Source organism: Vanessa tameamea, chromosome 18 (genome assembly GCF_037043105.1).
Source record: "Vanessa tameamea isolate UH-Manoa-2023 chromosome 18, ilVanTame1 primary haplotype, whole genome shotgun sequence".
In the NCBI taxonomy this organism is placed as follows: Eukaryota; Metazoa; Arthropoda; class Insecta; order Lepidoptera; family Nymphalidae; genus Vanessa; species Vanessa tameamea.
The window spans coordinates 1,554,442-1,573,597 of NC_087326.1; the positions used below are offsets into that span (position 1 = coordinate 1,554,442).

At 32.5% G+C, this 19,156-nt stretch overlaps 3 protein-coding genes across 4 annotated transcripts; 1 reads left to right on the forward strand and 2 right to left on the reverse strand.

Moving 5' to 3' along the window:
- Positions 1 to 1,890: 1,890 nt before the first annotated feature.
- Positions 1,891 to 6,396, reverse strand: LOC113401007 (DNA repair protein RAD52 homolog). Of its 2 annotated transcripts, XM_026640711.2 has the most exons (6): positions 6,130 to 6,396; positions 5,356 to 5,494; positions 5,084 to 5,235; positions 4,571 to 4,960; positions 3,047 to 3,161; positions 1,891 to 2,520 (listed from the first exon to the last, which is right to left on the reverse strand). In XM_026640711.2, exons 1-6 carry the CDS (start codon positions 6,175 to 6,177, stop codon positions 2,342 to 2,344), a joined length of 1,023 nt encoding a protein of 340 aa, XP_026496496.2. In that variant the 5' UTR covers positions 6,178 to 6,396; the 3' UTR covers positions 1,891 to 2,341. The 2 variants fall into 2 exon arrangements, with proteins under 2 accessions (XP_026496496.2, XP_026496495.2); XM_026640710.2 differs by lacking the exons at positions 1,891 to 2,520; positions 3,047 to 3,161 and having other exon boundaries at positions 3,572 to 4,960.
- Positions 6,397 to 6,889: 493 nt separating this feature from the next.
- LOC113401010 (RNA 3'-terminal phosphate cyclase) lies at positions 6,890 to 11,502 on the forward strand. Its single transcript, XM_026640717.2, has 9 exons — positions 6,890 to 7,098; positions 7,173 to 7,290; positions 7,366 to 7,492; positions 8,349 to 8,534; positions 9,201 to 9,339; positions 9,527 to 9,642; positions 10,109 to 10,256; positions 10,623 to 10,733; positions 10,805 to 11,502. The coding sequence occupies exons 1-9, from the start codon at positions 7,057 to 7,059 to the stop codon at positions 10,892 to 10,894; spliced, it is 1,077 nt and encodes a 358-aa protein (XP_026496502.1). The 5' UTR covers positions 6,890 to 7,056; the 3' UTR covers positions 10,895 to 11,502.
- An 845-nt stretch (positions 11,503 to 12,347) lies between these two features.
- On the reverse strand, positions 12,348 to 18,692 carry LOC113401008 (minor histocompatibility antigen H13). Its single transcript, XM_026640712.2, has 6 exons — positions 18,412 to 18,692; positions 16,454 to 16,635; positions 15,199 to 15,373; positions 14,726 to 14,909; positions 13,822 to 14,131; positions 12,348 to 13,727 (listed from the first exon to the last, which is right to left on the reverse strand). Exons 1-6 carry the CDS (start codon positions 18,601 to 18,603, stop codon positions 13,661 to 13,663), a joined length of 1,110 nt encoding a protein of 369 aa, XP_026496497.1. The 5' UTR covers positions 18,604 to 18,692; the 3' UTR covers positions 12,348 to 13,660.
- Positions 18,693 to 19,156: the final 464 nt, after the last annotated feature.

The following is a 19,156-nucleotide window of genomic DNA, read 5'->3' on the forward strand; positions in this document are numbered from 1 at the left end:
AAGGACCATATATCAATAGATAAAACATGTTAATGTAATTACATCTTCGCCGCAATCGATTTAAAAAAAAAACATTGGATGTTAATACAGTATTTATGTATGCCTAAAAATGTAACCGTCAATGTGGGTACTACTAAACGCATTAACGTCCTAGAATTGGAGATTTTCTTGTTTTTTGTTTAAAATTGACTTTAATAATTCTAAACACAAAACGATTAAAGTAAATTATATGAATCGGATGCTTGTAAAGGTTTATAAGGCCATATGTTTTAATGCAATAAAGTTATAAATACTTTTGATAAATATCCGCAATTTAAATTAATCTAAGAATCCTAGAACTTACTGATAATGAATTACAGATTTTCTTGTACACATATTCTAAATCATTTGACAGGTTGTACATGAGGATAGCAATCCTCTACAAGCTTTTATTGAACCTGTTTGTATGTGTGATTTTTTTCACACACTTATGTTGAAAATACAATGTAATTAACTATATTGTGTTCGCTTGATTACATTAAATAAAAACTTGTCTATACAAAGGTTTTTAACTTAATAAGTTATTAAATTAACTTAGTCCTGTCAAATGAATTTGGAGGTAATGTATTAAACAAGAAATTGCACCTATCGATACTGTTAGAATAAAAGGTCATATGTCAAAACTATGTTTTAATTTAAAGTATTAAAAAGTCATGTGTTACTGAATTTTTTCATATAAATTTAATTGTATAGAAGTCATATTATATATGAAGAAAATATATAAGTGCTTATGTTCACATATAAAGTTGAAATCATAGTAAATACGCCCTTTTTCACTAACAGTTACGATATGCGTCTTCAACAAGAATAAACCTGGAATCCAGATAAGCATTTATAGTTATAAATACACTTTTTTTACGTTTAAACATTGACCACCTTTTAAAGCATCCCTTGTATATAATCTTCATTGAACATCTTAAACCTTTAATAAATATAGAATTGATTATTTCGTGTTTTTTTGTAAAACCGTCATCTTCATCATCATATAATTCAGTGTGCAAATATTACCCTAATTTTATATAAATAACTACGTATATAACGAAAAGCTTTAAATGCGCAATAATAAAAAATATTTTAATTTTATACTATACAATAATATATGACTAAGTATTCAGACTATGTCACATAATTATTTGTACGTATGAAACAAAAAATGGATGCGATTTAATTTTTTATATGTGGAAAGTAAAAGATGTGATCAACATAAAGAGTTTGCTTTTATTTTTCTGGAGTAAAAAGAAATAATTTTAAATGTATGTTAAATATAAAATAGGTTTTATTTGAAAGGAGAATTACAATTATTTTAGACCTTATGGTTCCTCCGTTTTGATGCTTCTCTGTTGTATTTAATTTCCAGCGAGATATGGAATATCAAAGATGTCTATAATTTAGTATTTTCCCGACGAATTTCTAAGGAATTTTGATCGGTTTTGAATGTGTATTTGATAAATGTTAGTTCTTAAGTTCTTGTGGTAAGGTAACTTTTCGTTATTTTTTTTATCGTTAGCGAGTCGTCTTTTTCGTTTCTTACCTGAGTACAATAACCTGAGGTTAGGCTTATCTTAGTGTCTGTATATAAATACATGTAAGTTCGTAATTTGTTAGTGATTTTAATTAAATATGATTTCGCATATCGATGTTTTATTTACTTCACCTTTTCCAGTAATGTTACATAAATATTATTTAATATATTTTAATATGGTAACACCAAATCGTAGGACTGAAAGATAAGTGCAAGTCGTGGAATAGTTTTGCAATTAAATACTTACAAAAAACTTTTAACGAGTACTAGAATGGTGACTAAAGGAAACAATAATTTTGAAGGGAAACGTGTAATAAAATCTTCGATAATACAACAAATTATTATATATTTATTGTTATAAAGTAAATATGATGTTTTGACTAAGTTACAAAGTATCCAAGAGCCCAAATCTTTTTTCCTCTCATCTAAATAAATACACTTTAGACAACACTGCAGGAAGATGAGATCGCTATATTAAGTCAATGAATTACTTTTTTAAACCGTATAACCCGCACAAAGCAGTAGACATCGACAAATAAATATTAATTGGTGGTACATAGGGTGTAGATGTAGTCTGCTTTGATAAACTTCCCGAGTTTCTACCCGACCACTATTTTGCAAGGTATTCTCATACAGACAATTTGAAAATTAGTAATACAATCATTATTACAGCGTTAATTATATGAATATGGCGTCCCTAAAACAGGTTTAGAACAAGACGGTGTCTGCACATTGTATGTATAACCACATAATACAAGTATAGAAAAAATAAGATATCAACTATTTGTCTACATTGAGTGTATTTAAAAAATTTCGACGTTTGTTGCTGCCATCGGACATGGGTGATTTTCTTTTTCTGTCTACAGTTTTCCCAGTCTCCTCTACCACGATATCTTGACTCGGTATTGCCATCAATAAAGTATCGAGACTGCAATTTTTATTGATCTCTTGATTTTCATCTGAAGTAAAAGTTTTATTTCATTATTCAATCTATTTTATAGCTTCCATCTAATGTGAAAATAATAGTCTGGGATAATAATTGATTCTACTGATAATAGTTGAAAAGCTGAATTTATTTATAAAATCGTACAACTAAAATACAAAATAATGGAATCACTTGAAAGCAGTATGATTAAAAACATGTTGAAATAGCCTCAAATCAAATAAAATAATAAAAAATAAAATAATTAAATTCAATTAATCACACAAAATACTAGCTGTAAATACTAATCCTTAATATTTGCCCCATGAATCGTTTTATCGGAATAATTTAATATTAACAAGTTCAAAGCTACAATTGTCAATATCTCCAATTATAATTTTTTACGTTTATAAAAAAGGAAGGATTATTTTCATTGTATCAAAAAAAGTTTATAAAACCTTACAAAAGTTGATTTTTCAAGGTTGAATAATATTTAATACATTATCAAAACAATACATGTAGATTTTGAAATTCGATCTTTTGTGTTATAAAATGTTGCTAACCGGTGTCTTTCTGCTTCAACAAATGTTTTAAGCGGAACTCCTCCTGAGCTAACTTTTGTCGTCGCTTGCGTTCTGCGCGAGCCTCCTCTTCCGCGAGCGCCTCCAAGTTCACCTCCTGTCATTAATTTTATTGCTTTGTGAAAGAGGTACAGACTAAATATGAATATAATTTTGTCTTTCATAGAAATTATCATGGCCTCCGTACATTCTTATAGGAGATAGTATTTCAAAAATAAATGGATTAAAACGCTAATTTATTTCTGGTCTGGTTGTAACCCTCATTGCTTGCTCAAAGCAAAGTATTCGCCTGATGACTAAACCACTAATAAAAAAGGACTGAGAAATTGTGTAAACATTTTATGAGTGTCCGATACATTGATTACAACAGTTTAATAACACCTGAAAAAAAATCTAGTGTTTTTTATCTTCGAGATATATGAAACCTTCATAAGTGTATTCGATCCAGTGTATGCAATAACAAAATAGAAAATAATAAAAGACAAACAGCTACAATCAAACATCGCATAGTTTCAAATGTTTTATTTTGATAAAAACATATAATGAAATACCACACAAAGTCTTACCTTAGACTATAAACATTATACATCTGCAATTCCATTAATTTTACATTGTGATAAAAACATCACATTAAAAAATTATAAATCTAATACAGGTAAGATTAGAATGCAAAAAATGCATAAACATTCTCATTTACTCTAATAACTACACGGTACACCACATGAATCGTACATTCGGTATCATAAAATATTTAATAGTATCCTTAGAGGATTAAAAATCGCAAGTTGCGTCGTGCCAAGTGTACAAGAATTATCAAAACTTTTGCAACACGTGATTGGGCTATAGTATAGTTATCTTTAGTAGTAACTAAAACAATACTACACTGACGAAAAACTCCTTAAGAATGAGATTCCTCGTTTCCCTACGTGTCTCTGTGAACACATCTCGATGTATGAAAGTCAATCTTTCTACTTAATACTCTACAGAGTGGAACGAGAACGCAACCTAGATCTGGACATTTTCAAGATTAAATCTAAATCTACGCCTAGAGACATCCAAAAATTCGATATAAAATAGTGTCCGCTCCCAAGGCGAGACCGTCGAATACTCACTCCCCGCTCACGGCTTGGAGGCCGGCGGGCCCGGCGACGACGTCTTGTGCGCGTCCTCCGGGAACTGCTTCTCGACCTGCTCCGCGACCCACCTCTTCACCTTCTGCTCCGTCCAGAAGCCATCGTAGAAGATGGTCGGCTTGATCCAGCAGCCCTGCGGGGGGGGCGCGAAGTGTTCCTCGCGCGCCTTGCACTCGCGGCCCACCAGCAAGTTGCGCGGCGGGAAGTTCAGGTTCACGTTGGCCGGCGCGCGCTCCAGAGGCTCGTAGGCGAAGTGCCACGGGCCCGCGTACTCGTAGTAGTTGGGGAACAGCGGCGGCGCGGCCGGCGGCGCCAGGCGCGGCGGGGCGCCGAACAGCGGCGCGCACGGCACCGGCTGCAGCACGAAACTTACGTTGGAGCCGGGCCGCTGCGGCGCCGGCACGGGCGGCACGGAGGGCGCGGGCGGCGCGGGAGGCGCGGGGGGCGCGGGCGGAGCTCGCGGCGCGTTGGCCACCGGCGCGCGGTTGGCGGCCGGCGGCAGGTTAGCAGGCATCGGGTGCGCCTTGGCCACGGGCGGGATGGCGGCACTCTTCACGTTGACGCAGGGCGGCACGGGCTCCTTGCGACCGCTGGGCTTGGGCGAGTTCCTCGGCTCGGCGAGCCTGTTGAGCGCGTTGGGGTTATTCTCGGGGAGCGGCTCGACGGGCTCCAGCCGATGCGCATCGAGCAACTCAGCGAGCTCGGTCGCGACGGCGCCACCGAAGGAGAGCAATGTCTCTCGGAGCGCGTTGGTAACGGCGCACTGTATTAAAAAGTTTAAATAGGGAAAATTAGTTATCATTATATTTACTCATGAGCTCATGAAATATCATTGTTAATTATAATTATTCTAATAAACTGTGTATTGTTGTACATGTGTACAAACCTTCCTAGCTCTATGGATGGCAGCTCCTTTGTTTGGTGCAAGAGAAGTTGCATAGCCAATGTTTTCCCTGTGTATGTCGACAGTCTTAACTTTGACTGACACAAAAGCTACTACACCAGCTGTGTATTTGCCATTTGACAACTCCACAAAATCTGCATGGTAAATATGTTAAAAAAAGTTAATTACAGAATTCTTTTTAATTGCTTTTATAAAAAACAATATAATAATTTTAAAAAATTTAAATTAGCTCAAATAGAAAAATCTCGACAAACCTAAATCTTGCTTGGTGACAGACCAGCTCCAGTTATTGAAGCCCCACTGTGCATGGCCAAAATTGATAAGCTGTTGCCGCCGTTGCAATGGCTCCTCGTCTTCCAATAATCCCTCAATGGGCATGCCATTGCTGTCCGGCTGTTACAAAATATGACTTACTAGTGTGCAAACTTGTGAAAAAGAAATTTAAGATGTTACTCTATGTACCCAGATGTTGCTTATAGGAGTACACAACATGCATAAGTGTACAGTTATCCACAACAAATTCAGACTAAGATTTAGAACAATTTAAAGGTAATATAATAAAAAAATAAAACTGAATAAAGTTGCATTGTAATAATTAATATGTTGTATCCTGAATCTTTCAAAATCTTGTGGAAATATCTTAGAACCGATTGTTGTTATTGCGATATCAAAGTAAAGATATAATTTTAAAAGTAATGTAAATATTATATTGCAGTATCACATATGACTAAATTACAAATGAATAAACATGCATTAAAATGGTTGATAAAATGTATTAATTTGTAATTTAGTTTTGTTTTGCTTAAAATTATTGGCCTTTTATGTTATTATTTTATTTCTTAGGCCATCGCTATATTAAAATTTAAAAAAAAGCTGTTAAAGATGTCCTAGTTACAAGAAAACCGGCAATATTTTTGTAAACAAATTATGAAATGTTCTTGAGGATATATAATTTAATTAAGAACATAAAGTGATATTAGGTTTTCATGCAGAACAGTTCTTTTTTATTTTAACTAAAAGAACATTACCATTTTTATGCTACAGTTCGCAACGGGAAAGCCTTGTTTTCTTTGCATCCTTGTGGAGGAATAAAATGAAAATAGTATGCCGGATTCAGAATGTACTTGTAAGAAATATCTTTTCACTATCACAAATATTTATAAAAGTATCAAAAAGAATAATTGCAGACAATATTACAATTTAAGCTTCAAGTCTCTTTAGAGATTCCAATTCGCAAAATATTCTCAACATTCCTAACAAAACAATTATTGACATTTTGCGCGGAGCAGGGAAATTTTACCCAGTATATATGTTTTATCTATGATTTTACCTGACACTTCGTTTCAGGGTTTTCATTTCAATTCCGCAATCTTTATTTTATTGTTGCCTCGTCCTGGTCAGGATTATGGCTTATGGGTAGGTATTAAGTTATATTAAATAAAATAAATAAAAAAACTAGTAAATTTAACTAAAACGTTTTATCTTTGTTTAATATATTAAAAAATCTTTTTGTTTTTATGTACCTTTTTTCTCCCTTAATTAAAGAATGATGCTATAAAGCTTGTAATATTGCTCTACAATTATGAATTGCCGTCTTTAACTTAATATGTACTATTATTGAGTTATAAGATAGTAAATAATCTAATAAAAAAAGTTAAATAATTACAGACTATTTGTTAAATAATAACAGATATTTTGTTTTAAATAGCTAAAAATAATAATAAATTAAATTTCAAATGCTTTCCTAAACATAAGCTGTCAATGTCTAATAAGTAATATCCATGTTCATTACGGACAATTTGGATATCGGTACAGATTTTTCCGTAGCGAGTTTATAATTTAAATTATACTCTTTGGGTACATTTTTGTAATAGGGCAGGTACTTTCCGCCGGCTAGATTAAATTATATTCTCAATATATTTTAAAACAAAAGGAAGGTATCTTATCAACAAATAATGTCCCAAACATTAAATATAGATGGAAGTGTATTAGAAGGGGTAATAAATAGCATAGATGAATTAAATATAACGTAATCAAATATATACTTAGTAATGTTAAACATTTATTACAGGGAGGCCAAATTCTTCGTATATCAATTTCACTGAGTGCTATCCTCGGTATTCCGGTAAGAGTAACCAATATTCGTGCAGGTCGTAGTAAGCCAGGTTTAGCTGCACAACATTTAAAAGGTAAAATAACTTTCTTTAAAATTATTAATATAAACTTAAATTAAATACAAATATAATAGATCAATTTTTTTTTAGGTATTCAATTAGTAGCCACAATGTGTCAAGCAAAGATGAAAGGTGCCAACATTGGGTCTACAGAAATTGAATTCATTCCTGGTAAACTCAGAGGAGGTCACTATCTGGCTGATACACAGACAGCAGGGTTAGTGTTCTTATTGCTCTTGCCCTCCCTGTTATATACTTTTCTAGTATATTATGGGTCTCTGGCAAACATACTTACTTTTTATATTAATACTAATATATTTATAAAGAGGTCAAAATTGTTGTGCACATATAGGGCTAATATTCAGAACAAATGATGCAATCCTAAAAAAATACACACTTTCTTAGTGAAGCCTGTGTGGGTTGCTATTTAAATATAAATACTCTTCCTTGATTTATTCTGTACTTTAAATATCTATTATGTCTTATACATTAGGCTGCTTAGCTTAATTATGAATGATGTGGTCTCATGGAATTGAAGGCTTACACAAAGCAGACTTTCTGTATTTCTATAAGGTTATTAATACATTTTTTGTCTGTATATTTTGAATATTGAGCCCTTCCTTATATTTAGTATACTAAATTAGGGTTTGGGGTTCCACATACACCTTTTAATGTTACACACTAGTCTACTAAAAGTGAAGTAAATCTCAAGTGTATTATTTAACTTTTGTTTCATAATCACATTACACACAGTTATTGTCAAGATCCACAATATCCAAGATTCAAAACACTGAAGAGTGCTTCAGTGTTAGAATCTTGGATATTGTAATCTGTAATTGACTTCATGCACTTCATACACACTTCATGCTCATTCTGTGGGTCAGCATGAAGTGGACATCTTCGGCATTGCATGTCCTGTTCTCTACTATTATGTTTTAAAGTGATTTTGAACTGTCCTTTGTGTGTGTGCTGTAATTGTTCATTACATAATATAGTGCAATGGATATATTTATGAATAATATTATGAATATGATAAGTAATTTGTTACTAAGTACCTGTATTTATATTTTCAGATCAATAAGTTTGCTGCTCCAGGTAGCTCTGCCATGTGCACTGTTTGCAGATTCTGGTGTAACACTAGATTTGAGGGGAGGTACCAATGCTGATATGGCACCACAGATAGATTACATGGAAAGAGTTTTCCGGAATATTCTAAAACGATTTAATGCTGATTTCAACATGAATATACTACGGAGGGGGTGAGGTATTATATGTGAAACTTCAGTAGCTTCAGTAGTAGAAGAATTGACCATTGCGAAATCAATATAGATCACTTGTGTTAGTCAAGTAAAAAGTATAAATTTTGGGGGCATTGATTATAAGTAAATCTGGTATATTAATATTAAATGTTAAAGCGGATATTTTTCTTGTGGTTTGGCTGATAAAAGATATAATTGCAAAGTTGTGTTAGAGAGATTTTGTTAATAATTAATTAGTCTCCACAATATGTTTTTTTTTTTTGCAAATGTGAATATCAAGAGTATATTGTCTCTATTACAATATATGACTTTTTGGAATATAGAAGCTAGTAAAGATGGTGGTTTGCCATTATATAAAACCTGTAAGCAAACTCGAAAGGTTATTAATTTTCTCTGTGTTATAATTGCTAACTAAACTTCATGAAGTGAGTTGTAAAAGACTACAATGAGTTGTCAAGGTGAAAATGCTTATGAGAGTAAACTGTCCGACAGTTAAAAGGAAAGAGATAGCGCTATGGTATTATTTTATCCATTTTTGGCTTATTTGCTGGTACAACTACCAATTACATAAAAAAACTATCTTCTTTAATTTGAAGTGTAACTCATTATGAGTGTATTGCAAGATTAGTAAAAACTTCAGTAATTAAATGATGTTTTGTACTGCAGATATTTCCCTAAGGGTGGTGGACATGTACGTGTGAAAATGAATCCAGTACGAAGTATAAGTGGAGTCTGTCTGACAGAAAGAGGACACATTCTAGAGATTACAGGGACCAGTTTTGTTGCTGGAACCTTACCTATCAAGGTATATATGATTACTCCTCACTAATAATATATTTTATTATATTCATAATCTTTTGGTCAATTATAAGATGATTGATTATTTGATTTGCATATAAATAATAATGGTTAAATAAATCTCACAACACGCAGCTAATTCTATATACAATTTATATTTAAATGTTAGCATATTTTACTTTGAATTTCCACAGCTCGCGTATTTGATGGCTGACGGAGCAAAGCGAGAACTCACTACGGAGCACAATGTAAACATACACAGTTACAAGGAGGACAGGCACATGGCGCCCGATAACTGCAATGGGATTATGTGAGACATCATATTTTATAAATATAATATCATAAAATATTTATAAATCTTTAATGGGTAGTTATGTTAAAAAATTATGGATTTCAGTTTTGCTTAGTTTAATATCGTATAATTTAGATCAGGGTCGCTCTACAATTGTAAATGGTGTTGAGCTTTTTACAAATATTTTTGGGGCTTGAGAGGCTTTTGACCTCAATCATTTTTTTCGGTATATTTTGTGATTTAACTAATGCCTTCGGTTGCTTGCAACATGAATTACTGGTCAGACAGCTACGTAACTATGACATAAAGAATTTGCCCAGATTTCGTAACCGCATGAAATAGGAGGATTGATGTAAAAAAAAGATATAAGATATCTCTCGGGGCTGCAATAAATGGCCCGACTTTTTGTCGAAAGTATTTGTATTAAATTTGAAGAGAAAAGAGGTTTACTGCATTACATAGAATATAAATGTGTGTCTGCCAGCCTGTCGTGCTCGTCGTCGTCGGGCTGCGCGCTGGGCGCGGACGCGCTGGGCCGGCGCGGCACGGACGCGGCCGACGTGGGCCGCCTCGCTGCGCACGCGCTGCGCACCACGCTGCGCAGCGGCGCCTGTCTCGACCCGCACGCGCAGGTACACGCCGTAACCGCGGCGCCCGTCGGACGCCCCGGTCGCCCCGGTCGCCCCAATACTGCTTCCGTCGTCGCGAGTGACATCACAAACACCCGCTCTAAACTTGTCCTTGCCTTTTATTTTTTAGTAACAATGTAAGCTAATTAGCTGTCTCGTGACAAAGCATCGAAGTGCAAGAGTATACCGAAAATGTATATCAATTATATTTCGGGAGTCGGGAGGAATGTGCTGATCTGCCCTCTTACTGTTTCTAAATATAGGGGACGTCGTATATAAGCGTCACAAAAAAATATAAAATTAGTATTTATATGACACCTTCACAACGAAATGTACGTCAAAGTGCTTCATCAATCATCATCGTTCCAGGACCAAGTGATATTGTACATGGCGCTGGCAGAGGGGCGCTCGTGCGTGCGCGCGGGTGAGGTCACCCTGCACACACGCACCGCTATCCATGTCTGCGAGATGATCGCAAAGGTAACAATCACCATAATTACAAATTACTTTTCGATTAGAATGAAGTATGAAGAAGAATTGTTTCCTTTCAGGTGAAATTTAACATTCAACAGGAGGGTGAACAGAATTTGATCGAATGTACCGGCTTAGGACTCATTAATAAATTTATTTTAGGCGAATAAAGTCAATAAATTTAGATATTGTATCTGCATTTGTAACTTAATAACATTTATTGGTGTGTTATTAAACTGTATCCCCATTTTTGTAAAAAAAAAAAACGAATTGCCATAAGATCAGATATCAAGTATCGACGCAGCATATTAGAACCCTAACAATTCGCACTATACGGTTGAATGTTGTGATGTAACTTTATGGATTCCAGATTACAATTTAAGTGAAAAATTCCGTTTTAAATAAACACGTGTCACTCTTATTTCATAGGAATTTTAAGGAGATTAATTATAATTAATGCCAAAAATGTGTGTCGTTAAAACAGTATACTATATAATCTGTGAAATGTATTATGACGTAACTATTAGCGAGTATAATTCTGTATGGTATAATTTTATAAAATGATTTATTTATTTGCTGAATGAGTTTCAGTTGTACCAAGTTTATTTTAGGATTAATTTACACAGTAACAGTCCAGTGTAGTTGACGAAGTGTATATCGTATTTAATTAAGAAAAAATATATATATTTATAATTATTTCAGTCAGACTGAGTTTTTTTTATATTAGTACATAATTTTGTATTTTTGTTTCCATGTAAAATAAATATTATGAAATACATTTGTTTTTTTAATATCTCGAGGGAAAATGCTTTTAACAACTGACCGTCTTTGTTACTGTTTCTGATACTATATTGCGTCTTCATTATTCTTGTTATTATAAAACCTCCTCTATACCTTTTGTCGGAATGGAACTTGCGCTTTCTAACTACAAACATTATTACATAAAAGAAGGCTATATAATTGAATTTAAATATACGCATAGATATATTCAAATTAAAATGATAATTTCTGACTCAAATAATAACGAAAATTTTACATTATTACTCGTAACTCACTTCGGCTCCAAGGCGATTAGTGTTTTTTGCACTGTTCTCCATAATTTCGGGGAAAGGTGTTTTAGTTATATACTTTATATTATGTTATATAATATAAAGCCAGTTGGTTTTTTTTTCGGTATTTCACTAATATTACGAATAAGAACGCTTAGATATCTAACTTAATTTATGACTTTTCAATTGACTAGGGGATTTTAATGTAATTTGGAATATGTTTTTAATAAAAATAAAAACTTTTTTTTTCGTTAAGGCCTAAAAGGGTTTAAGTAGGCATAATTATAGATGTCGGCAAAATCTTAAAAAAAAAAAACAATAGCTGCCGTTGTGGATAGCGAAAATTTAAAATTTAAACACCTACTAAACCCTTAGCCGCGTAAGTCGTCGTAGTAACCTATATAGTAAGCCTACTTAAAAAGCCGCGCGTTCGGCTTTGTGTCCTATTATTTACATTTCTTTGTCCACCCGCTTTCTTACCATACCATATAAGTCCAAACAAGCGTTTTAAAATAACTACATACGATCACAAAAAAACGGTGTGTCACGTATGAAGTGCAATAAATAAAACAAATTTATCGACATATTTATTTAATTGTTTTTATCCCAACATTTGCGTTGTCTACAGTAATTAATTCGGTACACAATTCCTAGTTACAACCGTACAAAAAGAAAATAAGACGCCGCATTACGAGACGCATTACGGCCCGCATATTACATAACACGTTATTCTAATGTATCTAACACTATTCGAAATTGTAAAAAAGGCGAAGACATATTGATATATGTATGAAAGAAATGCTCAGAGAACACAGATATTAGTATTGACAAACTTATAAACATACGTGAATTTTCGTATAAAATCGGTATTTCTATGTGTAAATGTCGAATGAATCGTTTATTTTAATCGGTAAACTATTACCTACATATTATTTTACATGTAAGTTATCACCTTCCTTAGATAATAATTTAATTCAATTTTTTTATCTAAAACCAAATAAAAAAGGGTATTATTGTAACGTTTACGTAGTAGTAACGTACTTATAGAAAAAAAATTACAAACCTAATTGTGTAAACGTTATTTAGCGGATGTTTAGTTAAACACTCATCTCTCTCTTTTCATCATCATTGATTAGACATTCGAAAGAAAAAGACAATTGTTTAATTCAAAATACTCCCTGAACATAATTTACGGTTAAGACTTATTACTTTACTTTAATAAAATAATTTGTATGTTTTTAGACAATCTATCTAGGATTTGTTAAAAATATATACTATTATTGATTTTGAAAATATTGTGACAAAATGATTCAATTTATGAATATAAAGCAGTTATTTCGATTGTTACTTAAAAGTAGAATTATATATAAAACCACGTTTTAATTGCGTACGCGGTAAAATAGATCTAATTTTCTTTACGACAATATTTTGTAAATTGGTAACATTAAATACAAAAATATTTTAGGATTGTTTTAAACAAAAAAATAAACTTATTCATCTAACACTCACATCAGTCACAAAATATATTTATATATTGATTCCATTTTTAACACCATTATGTGAGGATTAACCAAAAAGTATTTTATGTACATCATTTAAAAGTAAATGACTATTTAAAGATAAAAAAAATATATATATATAAAAAATTACACAATTTAGCCTTACTCATCAATATATTATGCAATTTCAAATAAATAATGGAAGATTATACAAGGAAGTCACATCAATAAAAAACAAATAATTATTTTCCGTCCTCATTGGACATTTGTTTTCCATATCGGCCATGGTCCCTCACCATCGTCATGGAGATAAAAAATATTTTTCCGTAATGTTATCTAATTCACAATGTGCCGCTTATTTGTGCTTCGAATTTGGCGGGAGGATAGTCTAGTCTGATTTCTTTGTTTTACTGCTGTCAACGGGGGATTCAACGATTGCTGGTTGATCTTCATAGCTGAGGAAAAATGATCAAATATTAATATTAAATATTTTAATTTGAAATATAAAAAAAAACTATTTTTAAGAATAATTAAAGTAATTTTACTTACTTAAATAAGGCATTTATGTCTCCTCTAAGTAGAGCAAGAGTCAAAGGTGTTCCTAGACAAGCTGGTACCAGGTACAACAAGGCGGGTTGAGCATGTTTGAATATGTGCATCACGAGGATGGTGGCCAACAGTCCCAGGATATAAGCAGTGAAGGTAGCTCTGAAGTAGAACTCAGAACCACGTTTCAAGCTCTTGTCGAACCTCAGCAGGAGAGCGATGAAGATGCCAGGTACTACAATGTCTCCAAGTCCAAGCATAGCAAAGTTACTAGCATTCAGACCATTTACCAGCAAGTCTTGAGGGAATACCACTGTGGATAAATTAGATTTATCAATAAATTAACCATGATAGTTATTACTAATAAAAACATACCAACATATAACTGATGTTTCATTATGTAGAAAAAAATTACTTAAACTAATACAATCCTATCAATGCATCCTTGTTACTTTGCAAATCTAGAGCTCGGGTATGCATCTATTTCATGTGTGACTCGATGCCATCCTAAAAAAACCTTTTACACCAATGTATATAAAGCATGAAACCTTCATGGTTAAAGTATTTGAGTCATGGTAATAACCCCCATAAAATATGACATATAGTTTAAAAGAAGTAAGCATACCCGAAACAAGACTGTTAAATTTATTTCATTATTTTGTTATTAGATATTTATATTTAATAATTTTATGAATACGAAAGTTAATATGTCTGTCTATTAATTGTTTTTACTTGTACGTAGTACTTGTAGTTGTTGTACGTTTTCTCGGCTAAACGAAAACGTATCGGAAACAAATTTGATAAAATTTGGAAGGAAGGAAGGTACTTTTTTTACTAAAACTTACGAGCGCCTAATACGCAGGCGAAGCCTTGGGCGAAAACTAGTTACTTTTTATAAATAGCTTACATTTAATAGGCGCTTCAAAGGACTTAGCAACGGTGACCATAACGTTAGTCCCGAAGACCCAGAAGATGTCGTAAAGAAATAGTCCACAGAGCAGGATGCAGCCTGTCACTACGTTGTTGAGGTGAAGCAGCTCCACGCCGTTAATGGCGAAGGCGATACCGAAAAGGTTGTTGGCGATCCAGTGCTGGAATAAATCGCATTAATTTACTAAATGTTTTTGCATTTTTCTGTACTTAATCTGTGTAAAATTCATCTCATCGATCAACGAGGAGATTTGTGTGTATTGTGAATCTGCCAAACGCATGTCCACCAACCCGCATTGTGACAGCATTTTGGAATAAGCTTCAACACTTTACATTACTTTTAATTAGTTTTCATATGATCAATTTTAGCTTATATATAAAAATCTACCACATATGTATTATATTGTGGTATGTAATTTAATAAACACTATGTAATTTAATAAAACTCACCTTCTTGAGAAGATACCATGCTCCAAGACACAGGGATATGACAAGACATATGACATCGTAGGAGGTAAACTTGTAGTTGACGATGTCTGAGCGGGCATCGCGCTCCCCACGCGTGAACAGAATATGGTATGGCAAGTTGGGAACTGATGCTGGCACAATCAACGATATTATTGGGCTGAAATAGAAGAAAAAAATATATAAAGAGTTCGTGATTTCATTTAAGATTCTTCAAAGAAAAACGGATAAGAAACTCAGTAGTTACTGTTTTATTCAGATTATACTTGAATGAATAATTTAAAATTTTTAAAGGTAATTTTGATTGAAAATAAATATAAGTTTTTAGTGTCCTTGTATCATATACATATATTTTATACTAAAAATAATGTTTCATCTAACCTATTATTTCTTAATTTAATCTTTATTGAAATGCAAATTTAAGTATTCATATATAACAAATCTATTATTTTACAATGTATTTTTTTTTGTCATACAGGTAAGCTGCTTGGCTACTAGGCCAACTAATGGTAAGTAGTCATCACTACACATAGTCATTGGCGCTTAAAGATATATTTACCATGCCTTACATTGTCAATCAGACACCATTAGCCTTGAGAACCAAGATGATATGTCCATTGTGCCAGTAGTGAACTGGTTCACTCACCCATGAAACCAGAAACAATAATACTAACTATTTATTACTGTTTGGTGGCAGAATGTACAAAACCCTATGACCAAGTATATAATTACCAATTTTATTTAAGAAACCTTAAAAATATTCAGACTTACAATGAGCATGTCATGGATTACTAACAAAGTGTGTGTGTCCTTAACATTATATTTTTGTTTTTTATTGTATTATAATTATATTTTTGTACTACTGCTATACTATGCTTATATAAGCAGTTTGAGAAATACATAATTGAGGTTTGAGAATAAATTTACAATTATTTAAATAATTAAGATTACAGGAATTTATATTAAAATTATACAGAAACACAATACATAATTTAGTTATAAAAATCACACAAGTTTGATGTATAATTTTCTTGTAAATACATAGTTAGTTTTTATTGACCCTATACTGGTTTATCATTTGTCTTTGGACTGGTTCTGTTTAATTTGGTATTAAACTTATATCATTTAGAGTCAATATATATATAGTATACTAAATCATATATTGTCTCAGCTTAACATGGCCATCAATTGAGATCAGATAATATTTAATTGACAATAAAATAATATAAATCATACACACCTTAATAGATGGCTCAGTGCAAGAACACCAAGGAAGAAGAAATATCCAGTAAGAAGAAGGTTGATGTACTCCTTAGAGAAGAATTGGAAAAATATATAGAGGGCAAACAGCGCACAGGATGCAATCAGAGGGAACATCAAGGCATCCTTATTTGACATTGTCTCTGGTCTCTCCCCAGATTCCTGAAATTAAATTATGTTACTTTTTTATTATTCTTGTCCAATACATTATAGTAATTTACACTTTTCTTTTTTTTTTTACACGTTAAATACCACGAAAACCTCACGGGTTTATCTGGGTACAGAGAGTGATTTTATTTTTTAAGTTATTTTATGTAAAAATATATTTTATAGCGTGATTTAGTTTTCGTGGCACTTGTATACAACTCCTGCAATTCCCTAGGCAGTTCATTAATAAGGACAGACACCAGATAGTCATCAGTTCTCTTTCCATACAGATTATTATTAGTTCCAGGTAAGTTATATTTATGCTTAGTATACTATATAGTTGTCGCAAACGTGTAGGTCTAAATTTTTCGCTTAATAGGTTTGAATTTTTAATTTCAGTAAGAATCGAAAATTTAAATTTATCATACAGTCATAACCTGACAATGCTGAAATAGGTGATCGTAGCTGTCCCTGTGTCGAAAAAGAATGTTTTTAGGTACAATTGTCTTAAACAATCTTAATTGAAGGTTGTATATATTTTCTAAGTTAGACTTACAAGATTTTCCATATCTAGTAATACCGTAACCGATGGAAGAGTCAGCCAAGGCCATATACATAAGTAGTAATATACTGTAAGGTAATTTGTATTTTGATATACTGAGTTTGCTTAATACTAATCTTAGCTTTGAACAAACATGTAATGCATGCGGACCCCAGGTGAATCCGTCATCGATTACTAAGCCTATATATATATGAGTTTTTACTTGTTCAATTTCCACACACGAACAATTCAGACCACATGGAGAGTGCAAACAAGTGGTTATGAGCCACGATAGTAGGCCTGATATCTGTCTTGTTGTGCGACGGGTGGATGTGCATAAACTTGGTCTTTTGTGCGTTAATTATGAGACCCACAACGTGAGCCCATTTACATAGTTGATCAAAATTATATTGCAGTCTGTCCTGTGCTTGTTTGATGTTTTTTTCGGCTACTACTAAACATGTGTCATCCGCGAACTGGTATACAGTGCCCTCATCTATGATATTAACCGGATAACACCAATTTTCAGTATATCCGGATAGATTGATGTGGCTATACACTGATTTATGAGGTGAGTGATATCGTGTGTTAAATGCGAAGAGATGTATTTAATATTGTTTGCTCTAATACCGTCATAACCTGGACTTTTTTTGTCATTCATATGCATAATTAAACGTTGAACATTCTCCTTAAAACAAATTAAGATATGTACATAATGTTTGTCATAAAGTTGTATTAAGATAAATATTTAATGTCACTGTTAACTATATAAGACTGCCATCTAATAATATTACAACAATAGAATTTGGTATAGGCAACAGCCTGCAAAATATTTTTTAACATATTACCTAATGTCATCTTCATCAGTTAATTATAAATCATTAATATTCAAATGTAATTTTATTTATGTAAGTGCCTAATAAATGATAATGCTTTTTTTAATTAATTACTTAATTAGATATCAAAATATTAGACTTATTATAAAAATATGTGTAGATAACTTCTGAAATAACTTAAAGACCGATTTAAGGAAATACAGTCATTGTTACATTGAATTCTAGATTGAGGAGAGATAAAAATATGTTCAGGTAAAAAAAAATAACTAATTGTATGTAATCACTATTCTGTTGTTGAAGTCGCGAACAAAATATGCCACGATGACAGTACGTGCACATTTCTGATTGGAAGCTCCGAATACAAAATTAAAACTAAAAAATTGTTGTCTATATGAGTTGAATAGATTCACTTACTTTTTGTTCCTTTAAATATTTCACAGAGCGAAAGGCACCGAAGAATATGGGTAAAATAGCCATTATCACTAAACTTAAGTAGGCGATCGCGACTCCTTCAATACTCGATGTTGGCTTATCAGTAACATTTTGTACAGTTTCTCTCACAGTTTCTTCTATGTTTATAGGAATTTCAGTTACTGATTCTGCCATTGTAATTAATTTTATTGAAATATATGCACTGCCTAGCTTCTCTCTCGTCGAGTAAGGTTTGACAGAAAATTGACAAGTGTACACTTGTACAGTGTACAGTTAGAATTAAAAAGTTGGCAATCCTTCGATATGGTCTAAGAACAAGATTATTATTTAATTATTCTATAACATTATAATATTGGTAGTGGATTCCTAAGCCTAAATCATTAGTTAGGACAATAGTTAAAACTAGTGAATTATTATGTGCCAACTATTATATTTATTACAATATTCGTACTTTAATTAAAGTAATAAACTAATTGATAAAAACTAAAAGTGCATTTATAATAACACATTATTAAATATGTATGTTTTTGTATGACAAATAGAAAAAGCATAACAGCAGTAATCCGTCATTTTAAAAAATAAAATAAATATTACATTGAAAATAAAATATATGAAATATATGAGTAATGTAATATTACATTACCAATGTAATTTTATCACAGATAAAATATAAAACTATTAATTATAAACGATAGAGTGAACAGTAGAAATGTCAAAGTAATTTTAG